Raw genomic sequence first — 25,027 nt, 5'->3', positions numbered from 1 at the left:
CCGAATACTTTCCCTATGTAGCCTATGTGGGTGCATTTTTTACAGAAGTCCAGGGTGATGTAACACATGCTGTTCTGGCTAAAACGGCAGTTTTCAAAAGTCACAGTTGTCACACTAGCCTCACTTAGGTTAAGGCATTTCTGATCTTGTGGAAACAAACAAACAAATTATTATTATTATTACTTTATTAGTATTTTGGGGAGCTTTTAATGTGTGACATACTGTTGCATTTTTATATCTTCTGTTGAAAGGCACCCAGAGTGGCTGGGGAAACCCAGTCAGATGAGTGGGGTACAAAAAAATTCATTATCATCATCCAAGGTCAGGGTTGGATCCAAGAAATCTCCCAAATATGAACCTACATTTCTTTATGCCATCTAACAAAGATTGAACCCCCATGTCTGGATCAGCTCTATTGAACAGGATAAGCTTCCTTGTCAGGGTTAAGCATCAGTTTGTTGCATCTGCTCAGTTTGACATTCGTTTGGCACCTCAGCAGCCTCCCTAGAGAAAGATGAAAAGGAGAGAGAGACAAAGAATGTCACTCAGATATTGATAGCATTGAACTCTATATCCCTGAATGATTTCCCCCAGTAATTTCATGTAGATGATGATATGATGATGATGATGATGATGATGATAATAATAATAATAATAATTTATACCCCGCCCATCTGGCTGGGTTTCCCCAGCCACTCTGGGCAGCTTCCAACAGAAGGTTAAAAATACATTAAAACATCAGTCATTAAAAACTTCCCTAAACAGGGCTGCCTTCAGATGTCTTCTAAACGTCTGATAGTTGTTTATTTCTTTGACATCTGATGGGAGGGTGCTCCACAGGGCGGGCGCCACTACCAAGAAGGCCCTCTGCCTGGTTCCCTGTAACTTCGTTTCTCACAGGGAGGGAACCACCAGAAGGCCCTCGGCGCTGGACCTCAGTGTCTGGGCAGAACGATGGGGGTGGAGTTAAATAAATAGCAGGGGACAAGTTGCAACCTATTGGAACCACATAGGCCAGTGTTCAGGGCATCACATACCGTGTTTCCCACATTTTAAGACACCGTCTTATTGCTTTTTTCCCTCAAAAAACCACAGGGTGGCTTATTTTTGGTGGCATGTCTTATTTTTTTTACGTTATTACAGTTTTTACAGCACCTTAAGGTCTTCTTAGCCGGGCCAGGCTGCTGGCTTGGGGCACTGCTGGGCACTGCGCGCCATGCTGCTGGGCTGTCTGAGCGCTGCTGGGCGCTTTGAGCAGCTGGGCGCTCCGCGCGCTCCAGCAGCCATTTCCAGGCGGCGGGACGGCGACGGCGAGGCCGCTGGCTCTGGCGCTGAGCTCCGGGGCTGCTCGGCGCTCCGCGCGCTCCAGCAGCCGTTTCCGGGCGGCGGGGCGGCGGAGCGTCGGCGGCCGGGTGGAGGCGAGGCCGCTGGCTCTGGCCCTCAGCTCCGGGGCTGCTGGGCGCTCCGCGCGCTCCAGCAGCCATTTCCGGGTGGCGGGGAGGCGGCGGCGGCTGGATGGAGCTGAGGCCGCTTGCTCTGGCGCTCGGCTCCGGGGCTGCTGGGCGCTCCGTGCGCTCCAGCAGCCGTTTCCGGGCGGCGGGACGGCGGCGGCTGGATGGAGCTGAGGCCGCTTGCTCTGGCGCTCGGCTCCGGGGCTGCTGGGCGCTCCGCGCGCTCCAGCAGCCGTTTCCGGGCGGCGGGGCGGCGGCGGCTGGATGGAGCTGAGGCCGCTTGCTCTGGCGCTCGGCTCCGGGGCTGCTGGGCGCTCCGTGCGCTCCAGCAGCCGTTTCCGGGCGGCGGGACGGCGGCGGCTGGATGGAGCTGAGGCCGCTTGCTCTGGCGCTCGGCTCCGGGGCTGCTGGGCGCTCCGCGCGCTCCAGCAGCTGTTTCCGGGCGGCGGGGCGGCGGCGGCTGGATGGAGCTGAGGCCGCTTGCTCTGGCGCTCGGCTCCGGGGCTGCTGGGCGCTCCGCGCGCTCCAGCAGCTGTTTCCGGGCGGCGGGGCGGCGGCGGCTGGATGGAGCTGAGGCCGCTTGCTCTGGCGCTCGGCTCCGGGGCTGCTGGGCGCTCCGTGCGCTCCAGCAGCCGTTTCCGGGCGGCGGGACGGCGGCGGCTGGATGGAGCTGAGGCCGCTGGCTCTGGCGCTCGGCTCCGGGGCTGCTGGGCGCTCCGCGCGCTCCAGCAGCCGGTTCCGGGCGGCGGAACAGCAGGCCTCCTCGGCCAGGCAGAAGCAGGGCCGCTGGCTCCGGTGCTCCTGGGTGCTCCAAGCTGCTGGGCTAGAAACTAGAAACTGGGCTAGAAGCAACAGAGGCCCGGCCGCTGGCTCAGCTCTCCGCCCGCGCTGCTGCAGGCATGGAGATACACTATGTCTTATTTTCGGGGTATGGCTTATCTTTCGCAAATGCTTAAAATTGCTGCCCTGGCTTACTTTATGACTACGTATTAAAAAGGGGGAAACACGGTAGATGTCCTCCAGCACCATCTTTTGAGAGTGCCCAACAAGCTTCCCATCCCAGTATTGGAAACCCTGCAAGTTATGATGGTGCTCTCCTTCAGATTCAGAAAATCACGTGTTGACTCAGGAGTATTGCTGGCAGGTGTGGCATCACTGGCTGAGTGGAGCTAGTCCCACAGGTTCCCCGCAAAAGCCCCTTCACAAGTTTGCAAGTGAATGCCCGAAGCAAGCTTCAAATGTATGTATGTTTCTAACAATAGTCGCTCAGTTTGCAGAACCAGTGAGTTGTCAACAGATATATATGCTCCTTATAGAAATAATGATATGTGATCTGCAACAGATGTGTGTGTGTGATTTTCTCCTACCTCTTGCCAGTGCTGCATAGCAGTTGCAGTGCTGGGCTAGATCTAGAGTGACCTGTGATCAAAACCCTGTTCAGCCATGACTATCACTGGGTGGCAAGGGACAGCCACTGTCACTCAACCTGATCTACACCATAGGGCTGCTGTGAGGATGGAATGGGGAAGATCCAAGCATGCTTGCAGAGCTCAATGAAGGAAAGATGGGATCATGATGCTGATGATGACCTTAATAAATTGTACCCCAGTTAAGCAGCCCTGGCTTTTACAGCTTAGTTCTGAAAATGAGTCCTGCTTACTGTGTTTTCTTTTCAGTTTAGTGAACTTGCCATTAGCTAGCATTGGCAACTCCATAAGAAGATGCTGTCTTTTTTTCAGTACTGCACATAGGCTTTTGTCATTTTTGAGCAGTGTGAGCATGATGAAGAGTGCTGCTTATTAGGGCTCTTCTGCCAGCAAAGAAGGCCACTGGAGTGCAGAGGGGACGAAGAGAAAGGAATCCTGGGGAATCAAATGACATCCTCTTGTCATATTAAACCCATCTTGTTAGGATTCATGGAATATTTTCTAGCTATATAGAAATTCTCACCACTGCTGCTTCACATTAGCTGCAGAAATAGTGTCACGAGCAATTGTTTCAACTTGTGTCATTTCTTCAAAACACTGCTTTGCTCTTGTAAAGTTCATCTTCATTGTGTACACCTGCTCTCTTTTGTTTATGACTTAAAATAGTTTGGTCTTTCATGGTAGCTTCATTTATATTTGCTTAGTGAAGCTGACAGTTCACACCAGAGCAAAAGATTTGTGTCAAGTAGTGCCTAATTGATCCTGTAAACTGCAATATGAAAGTCTAGAAGGCTGCAGTGCACAATAATAAATGACATATTATGTGCACCATTCAGGAAATACATTTGAAAAATGTATCCATCAGCAATAATTATCTGAAGAGATTAGCTCACATCTGGGAACAATACTATATATGAAATTTATTTATGTTCATCTTCTCATTCTAAATATGCTTTACAACTATAGTAGAATATATTAATATAATTATTCAGAATATAAATGCCCCAATCTAGCTCTAGATCAGTGCAAATGGCCCAAGAGAAGAGTTCAGGTCTTGCACTAAGGATCTAGGTTCTTCACTTTAAAGTGACTGGATCTTCCCTTAAAAGAAAAATGGACTGGAAAAGGTTTCTACTTGAGACCTTGGAGAGCACCAGTACATCATAGTGGGCTAAATAGACCAATAGTCTGATTTGGTATAAAGCATGCTAATGTGTTTACGTGGCATAGAGTCTGCATGCAGAAGGTCCAAAGGCTCAGGGCTCAACTTAAAGGCTCTCATATAGTAAGGTTAAGAAAGTCCTTGAATAGCCACTGCCAGTCTGAATAGGCAATAGAAAGCTAGATTAGCTAAGGGTCTGCCTTGGTATAAAGCATTTTTTAAATATATCTCTGTGTTCACTTGTCCACAATCGTGCTTTATTCCTGTCTCCTGCCATTTAGGGAGTGGATGGTACACCAATCTTTCCCCCCAGAATCTGCCTGGAAGTTTCTGAAAGGTTGGGCTCAAAGATTTTCTTTTTAAAAAAATCAAACGAAACATACTGAATATTTTGATGGTCAATATCTAATCCCTCATATTGGAGGCAGGGGTCATCCTATTAGCATGCTTGCGTGCTCCCTGGTAGATAGCAAGTGTACCAGATTATAAACGTTTAAATGATTAATTGCATTGCTGCTTGTTATAGCTGAGCTTACCAGTCCTATTACAGCATCCCCAGGATACACTGACCTCATGGAACATTAGAGGTTGCGATACTGTAATATCAGCAATAATCTTTTTAATTAAGTGCTTGGTTCTGAGCTCTACAGAACAGTTGGTTGCAATGGGAGTTGTATCTACTCTGAGCCTCCTAAAGATAGCCATAATTATGAGTTCCTTGTTTTTCACCCACCACTCCACTTTTAAACTACGAGAATATACTGCATAATAGTTAGAAGCTGAGATTCTGTGATACAAAGTTAGTCAGAAACTTATGACTTGCCATTATTTAAATAAAAGTGTGATGTCAGCTGAGAAGCTAGACTAAGAAGTATTGGCAGTTTGGTGGGAAAGCCTTCCCTGTACTGTATCAGAGAAATTGTGGATGGCTGTTAACTTTATTCATTTATTCTTCATGTTCTTGGAGAAAGTATCTGCAAATGTTTGCTTGTTCCATTGCATTGAGATGGTGCATTGAGAAAGCATGGTGATATACTTGAGTACCCTCTTTGGTTTGGCTTCTACTAGGCCTTACCTTTCCATGTATCAGTTCTAACCCAGCTCCTCTCTTCAGTCATTCAGGAATATGCCTTCCATCTGTTGGAATTCATCAAACAGGAGTATATTGGTTTTCCACTCTTTTCTTTCTACGCACCATCCACCCAACTATGTTTCTCAGCACTGGACATTTTCCTGCCATCCTCACCTGTATGTCCAAGTGCCTGCCTGCTATTTCTGCTTGGATAGTTACTTCATCACTAACAAACAACACCAAAGAATGTGTTTCTCATCTTCCCTTCAAAGTACCCACCCCCGGTGTGCATTTTGTATACATTGACAACATCAGCACCATCCCCTTTTGGCCAGGTACGAAGCCTTAGCTTTACCTTTGATTACTCCTGTCAAAAACCTGACCACAAAGGAGGACTTGAATGCCCCTGTTTTACTGGATTTTGTGGGTTCTAAGACCTCCACTTGTGAGATATGCCAAGGAGGTAATTAGCTGCAACGAGTAACCCTAAATTGTGCTTCCCATCCTCAAGGTAGACACCTTGGAAAGACCACTAATGAAGGTGTACTTGGTTGCTAGGTTTCTTTCTACATTCTCAATGTATATGGTCTTCTGAAGATCATTATTGTTACCTGAAGATGTAGCCATGTGGGGTTAGATTTGAGCTTGCAGAGTTATTCCAGTCTAGAACCTTTCACCAAAAATGATATTTTTACTGAGATATAAAGGCATTAATAAATGCAAACAATTTAGAAATGAACATAAAAACTTACTATAATTATAATTTCTCTCTCTGGAGTGAAGGTAGTTTTCTGAGGAGGCCCTAAAAATGACAACTCCCAGAGGTAAGCAGCCTTTTACCTAGGTGGGTGATTTCTGAAACTCCTCTTAGGCCCAGCCTTTCTTTAGAGTGATCTTTCCCCCCTTGGCAACTCTTTGGACAAGCAAGGCTTGTAGGTTCAGGCTTGGTGTATTTAGCAGATTTAGGACCAGCCAGAGTTGACATTAGCTTTGAAGATGGGCTGTCATAGTATGTTTTAATTATGCAAGGCAAATTAGGCAGGATAGGAATAACAGAACAAAAATTATGCTTCAGTGTCCAGTAACAAGAATCAATGGGTCTGCTATGAGTATGACTTAGGGATATTGCCCATAGGGTTTCAAATCTTTCAACATGGTTGAAAATTGCAAAGGCTCTAAATGGATATGTTTTCCACAAGGTCCTGCTACAATATGAATGACCACCACTTATCTTTCTGATAAACATCTGATTGACTACAATCTTATTAACAGCAGGATTACTAGTGGGGGTGGTCATCCTTTTCTTACATACAGCATGGCATTAATGTCAAGGACCATTTAGACATGTACTGCAATGATATTTGTATTCCACTTTCTCAGTTCTCAGTATGGTTGTGAGGTAATTTAAAACCGTGCTTTGAACCTATTCAGGGGAGGGCAAATTGACTTAGGATATCCCCTTTAACATATTTAATCAAAAGAATGGATAAAATATTAATTCAGCTCTTCTATTCTGTGTCTCCTCATCAAAGTGAATAGAGAGACATTTAATAACACATGGAAACATAAGATAGGCCTTTTATCAGGATAGAAGAGGGCCCTCTCAAAAGGAACATTTTGACCTAAGGGTCTTTTTTCATCTGCCAAGTTGAAGGTTTTTTCTGTTTTCATTTTTATATATATACTTAGGCCCTAAAGCAAACACCTGTAGGTGCTAGACCATGTCCTCTTCTGGGGAAGTTTAATGATCAGCCATCTTTTTTCATTATTGGCTTACTCAGCCTTCTGAGTATCAGCCCTTTATCATCTTCCATAAAAAATTAATTCTGATTGTGTAATTTATCACATTTCTTTCAGATGGCAATGGGCAAACTAATTGGGCTTTAAATAATTTTTTATCAAACTATTTTTTTTAAAAAAAAAAAACCTTTAGCTCAATTTCTTTATTAAAACTTTTCCTGAAAGTCACAAGAGACCTCTGCTCACCTGTTCTCATCTGTCCTCGGAATGGTTCACACTTGCTCACAGTCTCCTTGATATCTACATACTTGATTACTGAACACTCAGTGATTTGCAGCTGAATATGTAATCCGCCTCCTTTGAAAGAACCATGTTGGATTAGGTGCCCGATTATAAGAAATGTCTGAGGAGTTTTATGTAGCAATGGGTCAACTCCTTTTGGAACTGGCTTCCTCAGTGAGCATTTAGCTTTTGGGGTATGCAGGCATGAGAGAACTCATCTATTTTCTTACAGTTCTCTCCTAGCATGTAATTTTGGTACTCATGGATGGTGCCATATCTGTACACTGTCAAGTATGGTGCCTAGCAATTCAAGCATCACCCTAACTCCTAAACCAAACAGGAATAAAAGATGGTTCTAGATCTGAATTGGATACAACAATCATAGAAATAGTGAAAACAGCTAAATGCATTTGATTGAAAGAAACGAAAAATACTCATGTAATATAAGACTTGGTCAGGTGGTCCAGGCAAGCAGTTCACAGTAATCAACAAGAGTTTGGGCAAGAAAAACCAGTCTGCACATACCTACTTCACTTCATGTTGCAGTAATCTAGGATAGTTTCAGAGTAAAACATCAGAGCTTTTGCATAAGGGCCTAAAATGCAGCTAGTTGGGGGTGTATGATCACCTGATGCCAGAAGGCACGGCGCAGAATACTATTTGGTTTGTATTCTGAACCAGGTAATTAGGTTTGGGTGACATCATTAGTCTTCCCTATAGCAAATAATTCATGCATGCACATAATTGCTTCAGATTTACTCACCATTAGCTTTCAAAGCCTTCCAGTCTTGCTTTTAAGACATGGGTCAAAATTCCTCCTTAATTATATTCAGAAGTATTCTGATGTGAGATATGCATCTGTAGAATGGGCTTAGGCAGCTCTCTGTGGCAAAGTTGGATGACATCTGGTTTAACTCTGCAACAACAAAGTTCTTAGTTTTGCCATGGCCTGATGGTTTTTGGTAACACAGAGGCGGGTTTTCCACTGGTGGCACCAGTATTGCAGCAGAATGACCTCTCTGCTGTAATACAAGAGGCACCATCAGCATTGGCATCCCACCAGCTATTTTTTGTTTGTTTGTTCTAAATTATTTTAGTTGCCATACATTTTTAACTGCCCCGTTTTGTTTGTATTTTAATTCATTATGTTTTGCTGTTTGGATAGAACTGTTTGGTTGCGTATTTAAATTATGTATGTATTTTATAATTGATGTTATAGTTGTAAAACACTTAGAAGCCATTCTGGTGTGTAAGCTGTATATAAAGTAAAGTAATAAATAACACACACACACACACACACACACACACACACACACACACACACACACACAAGCCTGTAAGCTTCTATGCAATATTCCAAAGTATAAAAGTGTGGGAGGTTTGTTAGCTTCTAGAGTTCTCCAGTGAACATAGTATCACACAGGAACATAAGAAGCTGCCTTCCACCTAGTAGGGCCACTGATCCCTCTAGATTACTACTATCTACACTGATTGGCAGCAACTGGAGGTGGCAGGGACTGCATTTTGGATCTTTTGCATGCAAAGCATGTGTTCTCCCCTTGAGCTATGCAGCCTTTCCCTGTTAATAACAGAAATAAAACACTCTTGTAGGAGCTTTATACACCAAAACGGAAACATACATGCTTTTTAAATAAATTTGGATATAACATTTTTATATGAATTGCATGTTTTGTGTTTTATGCAAATGCAAACATGAATTTGCATGGGTTTGGCGAGTATGCACCAAGCAAAGTGCAGTATTATAACTACTGGCCCAATCTGCATTCTGTTTGGTTTGATGATAATGTAATAGCTCCGCTGAACATTAGGATATTAGAATGAAATTGGCTACAATTATTCCCATAATTCTGTATTTCAGGTCCAAATAAGCATCCTTCCTCCATCTATGTGTTTTAAATCGATTGTAATTAAACATCTGCCTTGAATGTGGGTGAAATTTGGTATACACATTTAGGATATAATTCTACAGTTCAAATCTCAACTCAACCTCTGCAGAAAAAAGTCCGGGGGGAAAGTAAAATAGGTTCCCTTGCAATATTTGTCTTGAAGATTGAGGTATTGAATTAAACAGTGCAATCCTATAGATATCTATTCAAATGAAAGCTCTGCTGAGTTCAGTGGGACTTACTCCCAGGTAAGTGTGTATAGGATTGCCTTGGTGTGTGTTCAGGACAGCATTAGGAATTTCAGATTAAAACCCTAGATCAGACATCCCCAAACTGCGGCCCTCCAGATGTTTTGGCCTACAACTCCCATGATCCCTAGCTAACAGGACCAGTGATCGGGGAAGATGGGAATTGTAGTCCAAAACATCTGGAGGGCCGAAGTTTGGGGGTGCCTGCCCTAGATCAACTGTCAGATCTATTTTCAAAATATGTAAAGCACACCTTTGTTCATTCATTATCTGCCCTGAAGGCTCGGATGCCAGAATGAAAGTTGATAATGTATATTTACAAAATAATTTTCCACAAATGTGGGCATTTAAAAATATTGCTATGTGATGATAGAAGCAAAGCTTCTGAAACTTTCTACTTTGCTACTCTGTTAAAAGTCCCTGCAGAAACATCTGCTATAAAAGTGCCCTAGCTCTGCGTCCATATTACACCATAGCCTTTGGGTCATAAGTATTACTATTCCTTTTGTGAGTGGCACCTGTTTTCAATATTTATGAAAATATTGCTAAAGGGTGATATATCTGTTTCGAAAAAGAAAATACAAAAGGAGTAAGGGGGCACCACATCGCAGAAAGATGCATGAGGCAAATCCAACAAGGTGCAGGAACTACGGTACCTATTTATTGCCAAACTGGCTGCCAACACATCTCAAATGTACAGTAATTGGGGCTGGTGGGATGGTGAAGAATCGACTTTTTAATTGTAATTATCCTCCGAGCATGGAAAGAGCTATTTACTAGCAGAGAGCAAGAATATTCTAGTCCCATGGATTGCTATTCAGAAAGAAGCTATTACTTCCTGTTTTGTTTTATTGAAGCCCCAAAGGATATGGTGTGTTCAGGCATTTGCCTGAACCTCTAAACACTGTTATCAGTGGAAGGAGGAAGGGGCACATACTTAAGCTCCATTGCTAAATTCTCACACCCATTAGAGATATCTTTCACCCCCGACCATCTCCTTGTTGAGCAGTGTAAGGTCTACAGGTGGCTTCTGCTCAAGCTCACTTGGACATGACTAGAATGCTGTGCAACAGGAGACCCAGCTTTTGTGGAGAGTTCTACTCTCCCATGGTCAGCACAAGAAGGCTGGGAACTGAGTATGGTGCATGCAGGGACATTAGGATGGGGCATGTGTGTAGGTGCCTGCCCCGAGTCCGTAGATACAGTTCACATGTTTGGGCAAACACCTGAACATGCCTTAAGCCTGTGGTTTATTTCAGTTTTTCTCCAAGCTACTGCCCTATAGATGTTTTTGGACTCCAGCTCCCATCAACCCCAACCAGCAGGGCCAAAGGTCAGAGGTTATAGGAACTGGAGTCCAATAACATCTTGAAAGCACTAGGTTGGGGCAGGCTGACATAGGACTCAGCTATACAGCTACAAATAAAACTAGATGGCAGCACTGAGCTATGCCAAATTCAATGTACTTTTCAAAACGTTTTTCAAAAAAGCATTTTAACAGCGTTTTTGAAAAAATATATGTGTACAGTAGATTCCACCATGCTGTACAATGATCCAATGATGCATGGACACCTGTGGGAAATACATTGTTTTCTCCATTGCATATTATTTCATAAGCGTGATAAATGGAGTTGGGACTCATTCATGTTCCTTCTTCTTTCTGTGTGATGTAAAAAGCTGTCCTGAGAGGAACACGCCATCTGAACATAACATAGCAGCCCATTAAATCATCATAGCGCTATAGTTCTAGGCAGAACAGTATGCATAATAGGAAACAACTATTACTTATTATAAAAAGTGTACAGTCCACTGGATATTGGTTAATTAGACTGGCCCTTTATGTTAAAAGCAGAAGAAAGTGTACTGTCGTTCATAAAAGGCGACACGAATGTGAAAGCGTTTTATTATATTGATCTTTTGTGTTCTTGACTCAGAGAAGGGTTTGAGTAAACACTTACAATTAAGAAAACAAGAGTAAAGTTTAAGAGATAATAATATGGAATTTAATTAAATGTAAGATGTAATTTGAAGAAAATTTGGTTTAAAAATGATAAGAATATAAGAGTGTGCAATTAAAAGATGAAAAACAAGAGGGGGGAATCAAGCAGAAGTAACAAATTGTTAAAGAACCAGAAGGAGAAGTTGAGGGAAGTCACGGGGTGGGGGGAGTTTTAATTTCTATCTTCTTTGTTTATATGATAAATGTATTGAATACTAAAATGTAAAACCTAATAATTTATTTATTTTTAACGATCTTTTGTGTTCTTTAGTCCTGAAGAAATATTGAATGGCAAATAATTCAAAAAATAAGTTTCTGCTGTTTTACTTCTGCGATTTCTTGCTTAGCAATCTGAAAGGCAGAACCGATGAGTTCTGTTTGTTCTGCCATTCCATTCCATTGCTGATAGGTATTTAGTAATAAACGCAAACAATTCAGAAGAGAGTCCAAGCTGCTCAGAGACTGTTAAAAAGAAAGTGCTGTTCATGCGTACTTAAGTAGGCACTACATTGGAAATAATGTTTTCTTTGTTGATCAATGTTTCATTCCTGTCTTATGTGCAGGGCCGCCTCCTCACCTTTGGTTTCCACAGACCCCAGCAATGACACCTGCAATCCCCGCTGTTGAAGGCAAGTTCAGTTTCTGTTCTTAAAAAATTTCTCATAGATCCTTATGGGGAATCCTAACCCTGCTTTTACTGAGGCCAGCCTTATGCACTGTATCCAGTGTTGTGTGAACAGAAATGAAACTCACACAATGAATGACTTTCCCATAAAGTCTCTCTGGCTGTTTAGGGGGTTCTGCTGAACATTGTGGGCTACGCCTTGCAGGGTTGCAATGGAATCACCTCAAAATCGTGATCCTTGAGCAAGTAGGGCAGGTTCCCAACCCCCTTTCAGTTGGATTCCTCAGATAACATAGTCCACCATGTTTGCCTGCCTGCCTGCCCTGCTCCGCCACTCTGGGATGACTTTTCATGGGGAGTACAGGGAGCTGAGACAGGAATGAAAATGGCAGCTAGTCATGATGGTGATATTATGTCTAGGATCGAAGACATTGTGCCTTTGAGTAGCATCATGAGCAGGAGAGTGCTACTGTGCTAGCACCCTGCGTGTGGGCTTCCCCCAAGCATCAGGTTGGCCACTTTGAGAAGCAACTGCTGGACTAGAAAGGCCTTGTTCTGCTCCAGCACGGCTCTTCTGATGGCCTTAACCCTTGCACAATCCGCCTTCTGCTCACACAGTATTAAGAACAACTTCAGGTGGTTTTAACAGTTTCAAGTTATACAAGTAGATCCTCACTCATTTTTGCTACTGCATTCTTTAGACTGCATGCTGGAGATTAACAGCCTTGAATATTTACTTATTTTAGCAGTTTATGCACCACTTAATTACACTTGACTCTAAGCGCCTATATTTTTCAATCAATACCGTACATTATTTTTCTCGGCGGTTTTAGGAGCTGTATCCAAGAGTACCCCTTGTGGAAGGTGATTATTCCCCTCTTCTTTCTGTAATTCCCTGTGCTGCCACCACCTGATCTGTTCCAGAGGGTTGGGAAACTCTGTGGAAGGTGAAACAGGGTGCTACAGAAGAAAGAGTGAATTTTCAAAAATCCACTCATTTCCCCCTTCCATTCACAGAAGCTTCTGCTGGATCAAAGAGGTTTCTATGAATAGGAGGACAGCACAGATTCAATTGGATTCAGTCTGAAAACAGTCACCATTTGCTGCTTCATAGGTTAACTGTAAAACAGGCTGGCCTTGTGACTGACTTTATACAATTCTCTCATTGAAGGTCTGTCATAGAACTGTTTTCTACATGAAGGCAGCCTGTATGTGTCTTCAACCTTTTCACACCCAGGATCCACATTTAGGTTGTGGCTATTGTCAACATGTCCTGTTTAGTGAGATTCCCAGAGGCACTTGATTGACTAATTTGAGAAACAGGATGTTGGACTACATAGGCCTTTGGACAGCAGGTGTCTTCAAATATTTTTATTGATGAGGGGAGGACAGCAGCGTATTTAAAGAGCATTTTTTGCAATTATATTTCACACGTCATAATAACTATGGCAATGTTGTGAGCACAGTATAGTCACCCTCTTTAAAGTGAGGGGATTTGTATGTAGTACAAAGGCCCATTTCCCTGGGTCAGATAATAGTTGTTCAGTGTGCCCTTTCAGGAAAGAAATAATAGGGTTTGCCTGGACGATAATAACATGTGTTCTGAACTACAGATGTCCCATGCTAAATAGCAAGCCCTGACAACCCTGTTCAAATTTGTATTGAAACTGCCCCCTCCCCAAAAGAAAAAGATTCTGCAACTTTTAGAGAAGTTTATTCTTTTGCCAAATCATCCTTGTAGCTATAAACGTTTCCTAATGCTTCACTGGAATCTGTCGCATTTTAATTTGAATCCATTGCTCTCCTGTCCACGGTGGGTAGAGTGAAAAACAGTTCTCCTTTCTTGACAATATTTTAAAACTACCAGCATATTCCCTCTTAATCTTCTTTTTCTCTAAACTAACATACCAAGCTCTTTCAGGGGTTCCTGATGTGATTTGTCTTCTAAACCTTTTATTATCCTCATAGTTCTTCCAACTTGTCAATAATGTTCTTTTTTGAACTGTGCTCTTCAGAACTGAATACAATACTCCATCTGTTATCTCCCTCATCTTTTCAGCCTACTCTCTTCCTACAATTTCCCTTCCTTTAAATTTTGTGCAATATCTGTGAAGCTACTCAATTCTCTTTCATGTTCTGAGGCTTCATTTTGCAGCCTACACAGCAGCAATATGCCTAAACTTCTCAGGGTAAAATGGCCACAGGGTGTGAATGTGCGAGACATACCGGTACATCATATACGCTACCCTGTGCTCTTTGAAAGATGGGCAAGAGGGAAATGAAATAAAATTTTGTTGAAGCATTGTGAAAATCCCCCTTCTGATTTTTTAAAATCATTTAGAAAGATTTATATACCACTTTTAAAAAAATCTAAGTGGTTTTTGTAATAATAAATATTTATTGAAAATGAAAATGAAAGCAGACTGCTTTTCTTGTAATGATCAGCATGGTTTAAAGGATCATTTATCTATCTATACACATTCTCTATCTACTATCTATCTATCAATCATCTATCTATATATCTAATTAAAAATCAAGTTCCTCTGACAGGCTGTCCTATGGCTAGAGCAAGGATAAAACCAATCCTTGATTCCCAGTTTGAACCTTACAATGTCTGGTGTTAAGCAGATTTTTTTTCTTGTTGTTTTTGATGGATGCAACTGTTCTGCTTCTCCTCTGCTTATTAGCAAATCCATATCCTTTAGGAACTGAATGCTGCTGTTTCAACCTGTTTGTCATAATAATAAATATACATTTTCTTGAGATGTAATCACTACTTTAAGTTTTAAATTTAATGAAAATTTATATTTAGTTTCTATTCTTGAGAATTATGACTTCTGCATCTTCTTGAGGAGTTTTAGCCATTATTGAATGAACAATGTATGTTTCATACCAGTGGTGGCTGTATGCAATCGTTTTAGCTAACTAATGCATGCAGCTGCAGTAATGGTGAACGAGGCATACACAGCTGAATCCATGCGCCTTGTAGAAAAATAAATGGGCCATATTTTCGTCCCAAGAACTCAGTTATCAGAAGTCAATGGGATTTATTCAAGAATGGAGAGCCAAAAGAAGGCAATAAATGAGCTCCCTGCAAAATATGACATAAAGAAAAGCATGTTGCGTAGAGCTGGTTGTCTGGGGCTGTAGTCCAGCATTTAAGTTTGAGAAAAAAATGTGGATCATATGGATAGTCTACGTAGGCATAGTCTGGAATTATGAAACACTATGTAATAATTCTAGAGACCAAGAAAGAAAATTTAGTATTATCTGGAACAAGAGTGACACTTTGCATTTGAAAAGCTCCAAGCAAAGATGAACAAAATAATGATTAAAAATGGAAGGATAATTATTTCTTTGAAAGCGAGCATTAACGAAACAGTTTGCTGAACTGGCATACAAAATTGTAGGTTAAAAAAGCAACAAAATAGATGAGAGAGAAATGACAGTTTTCTTCATGGAAAATAGAGCATTTCTGACATTGAGCTCATTGAGGTGGGAGCTACACATGTGATACAGGACTGCCACTGAAAATGGCACCTCTCTGTCAAGTACCCCCCTCTTCATGCAGCAGGCAATTTGTACCTACACCCCTCTCTATCCCACATTTTGGCAAGCAAGGGGCTTTATCTGAGTTTAAGGACACATTCCAGCCAGGCAAAATATCCAAGGAGGGTGCAAAGCTGGGCTGGTGAGGAATGCGGCCTGAGCAGAAGCCCTGAAGGAAAAATAAGAGAGGTTTGGTGGAGTATATTTGACTCCTGAGCCTAGATTTGCTCATCCCTGAGCTAAGACAACTGGCATATTATAGGACATTTGCACTCCGTTTGCTAATATATATATTTTTAGTGCACAGTTTTAAACCTCCCTGGGACTCAGTTGCCTAACACAAAGTGGATTTGTAATACAGAATGGAAAATAAAAATTCTGCTGTTCATGTTCTCAGTCAAGCAATCTACAGTCCCTTAAAGAAAAAAAAATGAAGTGAAATGTCTGAAATTGAATGATATGTTAACTATTGTCTCATTACCGAACAGCAGTCTTGTCGCTTACTGTTTCAGTTATTTGTGTGGTGTGTATGTGTGTCTATGCATGTGTGTGACAAAGCTTATTATATACCGTATATAACATACTTCTTTATACAGTTTTCTAAGACCGTGTAGTTCTATGACAGCAAACAATAGCTGTTTCAAGCATTTGTCATTCTACAGCTTTTGCTCTTGCAAATCAAAGTGATTGATTTTATATTTTGATTGGCAGGGGCAGCATGACTTATATTGGGAAATTTCCATTTCAAAGCATTAACATTTACAATAAAAGGCTCACAGATTGCCTTAATATTTCTGTAGTTTAAAAATAGTTATTTCATAAGTTTTGGGGATTTTTTTAAAAAAAAGAAAAAGAGAGAGATGATAAATGCATATATAATCATACTATTGCAAGTGTTGGACTTGTAAAATATCAGGATAATTGTACTGCTCACATTTGCAGCAATTTCCCTTACCTCATTGCTAACAAGAATTGAAATGATAGTGCTTTTCATGCAGGGCAATTCATTCTAAAAAACTAGTATAGAGATGCATACAGAGTTTGGATTCTAGTAAACTATTTTTGTGTGACATTAGCAGTATGTGTGCATATTATGCCCTATTTTTACATATAATAAATCGGAGAGAGCTGACACACAGTGAGGAGCATGTCCACATGCAAACAATATCTACATCAGGGGTGGAGAATGGTTCTGCCCTTTAGCGCTGACATTCTCCCTGCTTTAACTCCACGACTTGATGTTTTTGGGTGGGGGAAACTCCTTTGTTGCACTGTCCTGGGCTCTGTCCTCAGGATCCCCACCTGAGTTTGGGGGAAACTTATACCGCCTATTGCTCCACTTTCCTTCTCTGGCGTTGGGACTGCCTCAAGTTGTCAGGAGCGCAATCCCTCACCCGTTCGCTGAGCACGCTGCTCCGGAAGTGTTTTGAAAGACTCTGTTAATAGTAATACATTTCATTTCTATCTTCCTGAACTTTTTCATTTCTAACTTCAAAGCAATATTTTATCAAAAGCTGAGCTAATATATAAAATATCTCCCACAAAATTCTCTCCGTAACGGTTTCCAGGGATTTTGATAAGAAGCAAAAGATAAGTGCTGGATGCATCAAAGACTTAAGTGAACCGGACCACCTTGTAGGCCCTTTTGGCATTCACTCCTGCCTAGTTTAGTTTTGCTTCTGGTTATCCCCACCCCCACCACAACAACACAGCATACTGAGGATAGCTTTTTTTCAGCACCTTTCTTACCTCCTCTTGCAGATGATGGATGGGCAGGCAAGCTCTTTTAGAGTCAGCATTAATGTGACTGACTACCTGTATCATCTTTGAAGTTTAAGTGTGAAAATACAGATCCTTGCAGTGCGTTTCTCCAGAGAGGGTCTCGTTTGTGTAGCACCATGCCTTGTAACTCAAGTGCATTGCTATATTTAGAGTTTCCCATCACCAGCAGATCAACAGGCTGTTGTTACACTCAAATCGACTTTGAAGGACACTTGGCTGAAAGCCAGCACTCTTACCCCCCTCCTCCTCTCCATCTCTTAAAAGATACTTGACATCACAGGTGGAAAACATGAGATGCTGCAGAAGCCACCAAAGACCATTCAGCACAATATGCCTGACCTTTTTAGGCTTAACATTAAATCCTTCTCATTTTTCTCATCACATCTTTCAATCCTTCATTCCTTCAGAAATAAATCTCAGTGACTTTTAAAAGTTAAATTTCACTTTAGAAAACCACCTTTTTGATTCAGGCAATTTCCCAGGAACTTTCCCCGTAAACCTAGGATTCTGCACGGCAGCAGGTAGGATAGGGCCTGCAGAAGAAAATGAGGTTTGGGGAACTTTAAAAACAGTTCTTTGATATCACAGAAGATCACCCTTGGAAATGCTGCTAAGGCCTAAATAAGCTGCATATATTGTGGCAAACTGAGCATGCAATCTCCTTGATCCATCTAATTCTTTATGTGGGCTGTTAGCATGCTTTATTCTTCCCATTTATGCATCTCTGAGGTGTCAGGCTTGGAGTGAAAGAGAAGAAGCAGTCATGACATGTTTGGGAGACAGAGACAAGCTAATGCAATGGAAGATTCTGAAAAGAGGCTAGACATGTAATAGGCTTGGATTGCAAATCCTATGTACACTTACCTTGGAATAAGTTCTTTTCAGGCTATTTGCTTGTAAGAAAACACAATGTGCCCTTCTTAAAATCCCCTGTTCCCATCAAATGCTGAATACATTTCTCCCACACTTCCAAAGATACTTCCGTGTTTTGTTTTTAAATTTTCCCACATCAGTTCCTATTGCATAATATTTCTTACTCCAAACATCATGTTTCATTGAATAAGCTTAAGAAGTTCCTGGGACTGCCAATGTATTTGGAGTGGTCTATGAAGGCTTACAGGACACACCACCCAGATATAACTAAGTCCAGTTTCATATAGTGACTAAACTATGTAAGGACACTATACATACAGGGTGGAATCCAACTGGTGTCCTTGCACACATGGAAGGACTTATAGTTCAGAAGAGGCATCTTCTAGAACAGGATGGAAGGCAACATGGGAGATGCAGGGGGAAGTGGGCCCTGGCAAAAAAACAACAACACAGAACAGATGGTAGTTGCTGTTAAGTCTAATAGTACAGATCACCTGTTGGACGTACAAGGGGAGACATTACATTTTATAAACAGGTGTTCATAAACAGTCAGAGCTTACTATATTAAGCATCCCTTAACAAGCATGTGTGTGTAAGAAACTGCCTTATACTCAGAGCATTTGCCCACTTAGCTAAGTATTGTCTACACTGACTGGCAGCAGCCCTCCAGCATTTCAGACAGGAGTCTTTTACCAGAGCTATCTGGATATGCCAGGGCTTGAACCTAGGACCTTCTGTATTCGTCTGCCACAGAGCGATGGCCCTTTCCTGAAGGTCATGGGTTTATAGCAAGGTGCTAGATTTGAGGACTTTTAATCCAAGCAGTATCCTTGGATATCTGTCTTGTAGATATACTTGTGCTGGATTGAATTGATCAACCTGAGTTGGCCCATGCACTGTGGAGTGAAAAGAAAAATGGTCTAGATGAAGGAGCCACTCATGTGACTAAACAGTTTAATGGAGATACCATTGCATTTTAGATATCAGCGAACTGTATTGTTTGTCATACAGGCAGATTCAATTTGGTTTTCGTGCAAATTCTGGCATGTTTCTAAACACTCCCTTACCCTCCCCTATAGTTTTTGCTTATATTTATGGAACCAATATGCAAAATGACTATGTGGTTTCTAGCTCTTGAGAAAATATCTGTTTTATAATATTTTCAATCACTGATTGTGCTTCTGAGCACACGCTGTGCTTTTTCAGCCTTTGTAATTTATTATTTCTATTCCTTGGTTTAACTATATTTTTTTAAAAATAGTATTTATATTATTTTGCTCACGCAGTTGGAAAACCTAATGTGACAACTACAAAGCCAATAAGTAAGTAGTATAAATTGTTGTTTTCTTTAGTTTTTAGGTTATCAGTGATACCTAGTTCTCACTGAAGCTCTCTTCATATGACTAGTCTAGATACACTACATGTGTGTATAAATAAAGCAGGAATTCAACATCAAGCTCAGTTCTTGACCTGTGCATCATTAATTGCTCACAGGAATAAATCCTAATGCATACTGAGAGCATGTAGATTCCGTTTGTTTTACTGGAGACACTGGATTGGATCCAAATTGTCCATCTGGCAAAGGGCTTCTTCCATTCATGGAAGGCACTGTGATCCAGTAGAGGTTCCCTTGTGGAGGAAGGAGGATGAGAATATTTCCTGCTTTTTTCTCTCTCTCTCCCCCCCCCCCCCGGCAGCCACTTGTGCCACTCTTCTGCTACTCTAGATAGGCCATCATAGCCCAAAATGAATATATGGATCTAATGCCACCCCCACCCTTTTTTGCTGGGTTGGTATTTCTATGTTGGTTGGCACTGTATTGCACATATAGGCAAAAACCCTGCAAAAACCTTATGTGCATATTCTTGCTCATTTGAGTTGGCACACGGCAGAGAGAGAGAGAGAGAGAGAGAGAGAGAGAGAGAGAGAGAGAGAGAGAGAAGACAAAGAAAAGTCTGCACAAGACTGCACAAGACTTTCCCACCCTTTCCACCTTTGTAGGCCCCACAAAAGCTCCCTAAGCCTGTTCTGGAGTTCCCCCCAACCCTTCAGAGCAGATTCAGGGGACACGGGAAATAGAATGGGGGAAAGTTCCATGGCACAAGCAGACCTCATTCCACATATGCAACAACCTAGTTGAATCCTGCCCCATGTGTTGATATGTGCTATCAACTTAGCCAGGCAACATTTTCTACCTTTTGCATTTTTTCTGGGTTTGGGTCCATAGCTGCCAAGTTTTCCCTTTTCTCGCGAGGAAGCCTATTCAGCATAAGGGAAAATCCCTTAAAAAAGGGATAACTTGGCAGCTATGTTTGGGTCCTGTTAAGTTCTTATTTTTCCTCAAGTGTAGAAATTGATCCTCAAAATAAAAGTTCTATACATTTTAAGTGAGAAATGCACACAGCGAAACAATGCCTTTTGGATTTATTCCTTAGAAGAAGAAAAGGCGAAAAAAGTGGTTCAACAGAAGAAAGCTATTCCTGAAATTAAAACAAAAGGTAGGGTGTTTCTGGTTTTAAGATGTGGCAATTAATTGACCTGATGTTCAAAGAACTCTGCCTACTGTAATTCCATAAGATGCAAAGCCAAATCGTCATCTTTTGATTCATGTTTTAGAAGTGGAAGAAAAGAAAAAGGTAACACATGAAAAGAAAGTTATTCCTGAAATTAAAAAGAAAGGTAAGCAATCTGCACAAGTATGACACTGCTAGATCATTACTGAATAGATCATTACTGAACTGAATTTGTATGATGGGTACTTGCCTCGTTGGATGGATTCAAACAGCCAAGCAGTCACTTTAGCCCCTTCCTCTCCTCCCCCTGCACCCCCCCATGTAGGTGTGGTGCAATGGAGCTACCTTGTTGACCCCAGCATTGCTGCCAGTTACCTGAATAGGGTAGGTGGTGTGGTGGTGAGGTTAGTTACTGGTAGGTCTTTTTGGGTGGACTAGCAGAGGCAATCCAGTGCTCCTATCGATGTACAGGTGCAATGCTGACCTCACCACAGACCTGCTCCTGCACCATCCAGGTAAATGACAGCAATTCCAGTGTTGGGAGGGCAGCTTTGTGACAGCATCCCATTGCATTTGCCACACCTAGCCCCATGCCCCAAATCTTCTCCATAGCTCCCTCTAGCCCTCTGGGGCAGATTTTGGGGGTGTACAGTGGGGAGGGAATCTGCTCTGACAGGGGTGTTGATCATACCTGCCAAGTCCTGGACGGAAAGATCCGGGATCGGCAGTGCGCGACACCGAAGGTTGCGTGAACGCAACTTCCGGTGGCGCTTTGCCCTTCTATGGGCACCAGAAAATGGCGGCGCCGGCGCCGGAAGTCGCTTCCGCGCATGACCGGAAACACGTAAAAGCGACTTCCGGCGCCGCCATTTTCTGATGCCCATAGAAGGGCAAAGCGCCACCGGAAGTCGCTTTTACACGTTTCCAGTCATGCGCAGAAGCGACTTCCGGCGCCGGCGCCACTATTTTCTGGTGCCCATAGAAGGGCAAAGCGGCACCAGAAAAATGGCCGCCGACAGAAGCCGATTTAAGGGAGAATATCGGGATTAAAAACTAAACGGGAGACCGCCGGGAAACGGTAGGAAAAAGGGGGTTTTCCCAGCGGAAACGGGATACTTGGCAGCTATGGTGTTGATTCTGCTGACAGATCGACACAGCTGAATTTCACCCATAAATAATGAAGCATGTGGAAGCAATTTGGGTATATTGCTGACCTAATTGTGTAGTTTTGCCTGGGAAGGTACTGTACATCTACCTTGCTTTGTACACCTTTGTACCCTCCATTTTATCATTCCGATATTCCAAATTAATAAAGTGTCCTCTTAATTTCATTGTCATGAAATAAGGATGAGGGATTGCCATGAGGGATGCCCACCTTCTTCATGTGTGTGCTGAAGCACACTTGAGGTCAAACTAGGCAAGATGGCAGCAGAATAATTTATTTAAACCTGGGTCTGCCCAATCATATATAAAGCAGGGGATAGAAATCAGATTTTTTTTTAGAGCGAAAAGGGCAGCCTGGATGAGCGTAGATGAATCCTCTCAATGCTTAATGTACCCACCCAATATATTGAATATACAGTGGTGTGTTGGGTTAAGAACTGAATTTGTTCTGGAGGTTCGTTCTTAGCCTGAAACTGTTCTTAACCTGAGGTACCACTTTAGCTAATGGGGCCTCCCACTGCCACTGCACCGCGTGATTTCTGTTCTCATCCTGAAGCAAAGTTCTTAACCCTAGGTACTATTTCTGGGTTAGCGGAGTCTTTAACCTGAAGCATCTGTAACCCGAGGTACCATTGTACTCCCATCAGCAAGGCACAAGCCTGGGTTTCTGATTGTGTTTGAAGCCCTTTGTGCCTGTATTGGGGGGGTGGATTGAAAAATGTGCTGCACATCTAACCCATAATGGTGACCGCCTCTTTGCCCCCCTCCCTGTCAATCAGAAACGGACTGGGAGGGTGGGAAAGAGAGTGAATGGAGAGGGACCTAAGACAGAACTTTAATTCTCTGGTCCACCCAAAATGAATAAAGGGTATAAGCCCCTCCAAGGACCAAGGCATTGTTTTCAGAGCCTCCCCAGTTTGCTCACCTCCTGCCCCAAGTGCCGTGATATCTAGGCCCCATGTAGCACTCTGCAGTTAGAGCAGTGCCACACAAGTCATGGCTTCCCCAAAGAATTATGGGAACTATAGTATGTTAAGGGTGGTGAGAGTTGTTTGGAGACCCTTATTCCCCTTACAGAGCTACAATTTTACAGAGTAGTTTAAAAATTGACACCCCCCCCCCTTTTCCAGGGGAATCTGAGAACTGAGGCTCTTAGGGGAGAAGGGTCTCCTGATCATAACAACCCTGGGCACCCATAACAAACTACAGTTCCTGGGATTCTTTGGCAGAAGCGATGACTATTTAAAGTGGTATGATACTGCTTTAAATATATAGTGCAGATAGGGCCCTAGTTTGACCCAGAGGGATCTGGATTGGGAGCCTATGACTAGGAAACTGAAATAGTTGGAGAGAAGCTATTTAGATCAGAGAATGTCACATTTTCTTCCTTGTGCTTGGTTGAATGCACATTGAAGTGTGTGATTCATATTTCTAGCATATAAAATGGCTTCCTTTTAATTATTTTTTAGTAAAAAAAGAGGAAAGAAAGAAAGCTCATGAGAAGACAGCTGTCCCCGAAGTTAAAAAAGCAGGTAAGAAATATCAATCTGTCACTCTCTTCTCTAAAATCCCATTATTATATGTGTACATTTTTAGACATTAAAAGTTTAAATTAGGTGGGTATGTAAATTACAAGCTCATTAAATTCTGATTTTTTAAATGTTATGAATTCAGTGTTTTTGAGAGAAATGCTTCTCACTTTTATCTAGTTTTTTGCTTTATGGCTAAAACTGAATTTTAATATGTTCTTTATTTTCTTTTATAGTATTAAATATTTTAAAATTGCTGCACACTCTTCATCTACGGAGCAGGTCTGCTTAGGCTTGCAATCAGTAAAACAAAATAACTTATGGGTGTCAGTTGAAGATTTCTATTAGGAGAGTGACAGTTCTTTAGATGAAATAATGAGCATAAAAGCCAAGAATAACTATAAGCACAATACCAACCAACATATTTACTTACCTAATGAACAGAAGGAAATAGATGTGAATGTTTGTGCTCACAGATTTAAAAGGTAAAGGACCCTGGGCAGTTAAGTCCAGTCAAAGGTGACTTTGGGGTGTGGCGCTCATCCATAGCTGTCAACTTTTTGATTTGAAAATAAGGGATCAGCAGTCTCACCTGTCCCGGGGACAGTCTACGGTATATCTAACAATCCAGGAAAGCAGCGGGAAACAGCGCTGGAATAAGGGAATTTCCAGCAAAAAAAAAAAAGGGAAGGTTGACAGCTGTGGCTTGGAATAAGGGAGTTCCCCGCAAAAAAAGGAGGGTTGACAGCTATGCGCTCATCTTGCTTCAGGCTGAGGGTGCCAGTGTTTGTTCAGAGACAGCTTTCTGGGTCATGTGGCCAGCATAACTAAACTGCTTCTGGCACAACGGGACACCATGACGTAAGCCAGAGCACACAGAAATGCTGTTTACCTTCCTGCGGCGGCAGCAGCGCCTCCTCCCTCCCTCCCTCCTCCTGGCTTCTCCCTGCCCTGCCTAAAGGAGGAAGGGAAGGGAAAAAAATAAGTTATAAAGACTCAAGGTCTCTTATATTCAAGATAAGGGGAGGATTCATAAACTCAAAGAAGAACTGAAAACTCCCAGACAGTCAGGGGTAAATTACCCAGAATAAAGAGTCTAATTTTGCTTAAACCCAAAGGTTAAAAAACTTATGAGAAAATTCAAAGCCAAGATATCATAGCTTATGAAAAAGATTCAGCAGACGGCTATGTAAGCTCCCATAGTCTCGTTATTACAAAGCTATTGCTAGGACTGCTGGAAGGTGTTCCTAATCACTGGCTTTTATACTGAGTGGTACTCAATTCTTAAAGGGCTAGATCTCACCAGTTATTTCTGGGCGTGTCTTAAGACACTTTCAGGAAAAGAACTTGTACAAACCTACATCATAAAAACTCTGAAATACTCATAAAGCAAGACAACTTTATAGGGATATGGCGATCTTTACAAATGGAAAAAAAAATATCCCAGGAGGGCTAACAAGCCATGCATGTGCTTCAGGTCTGGAAGGTAAGCAGCCACCGGGGCTCGTGGTGCTCTTGCATCATTCCCCCCCCCCCAAAAAAATATATAGTCCGGCCCCCCACAAAGTCCCCCTGCTGAAAAAGTTTGCTGACCCCTGAAGTTGCACTGGCGTGCTTTCAAACTGCTAGGTTGACAGAAGCTGGTACAGAGCAAAGGGAGTTCACCCCATCATGCAGATTCGAGCTGCTGATCTTCCAATCAGC

At 42.3% G+C, this 25,027-nt stretch overlaps 1 protein-coding gene across 50 annotated transcripts in view; it reads left to right on the top strand.

Moving 5' to 3' along the window:
- TRDN (triadin) overlaps positions 1-25,027 on the top strand; it is a 165,881-nt gene that overhangs the window by 76,035 nt on the left and 64,819 nt on the right. For 41 of the 50 annotated variants that reach the window (XR_015948960.1, XR_015948959.1, XR_004692212.3 and 38 more), the window contains 5 exons: positions 11,852-11,917; positions 19,404-19,439; positions 20,553-20,615; positions 20,734-20,796; positions 23,264-23,326. Coding sequence is in view for 47 of the 50 variants with exons in the window: in XM_088666093.1 (XP_088522219.1) it covers positions 11,852-11,917; positions 19,404-19,439; positions 20,553-20,615; positions 20,734-20,796; positions 23,264-23,326 (291 nt within the window). In the remaining 3 variants the exon portion in view is untranslated. The remainder of the gene's footprint in view (positions 1-11,851; positions 11,918-19,403; positions 19,440-20,552; positions 20,616-20,733; positions 20,797-23,263; positions 23,327-25,027) is intronic. The other 9 variants (XM_088666094.1, XM_088666080.1, XM_088666088.1 and 6 more) reach the window with 3 other exon arrangements.

Source organism: Zootoca vivipara, chromosome 3 (genome assembly GCF_965207765.1).
Source record: "Zootoca vivipara chromosome 3, rZooViv2.hap1.1, whole genome shotgun sequence".
Taxonomy (NCBI): Eukaryota; Metazoa; Chordata; class Lepidosauria; order Squamata; family Lacertidae; genus Zootoca; species Zootoca vivipara.
Note: the sequence above shows the minus strand (reverse complement) of the source record. Positions and strands in the feature narration are given on the sequence as shown.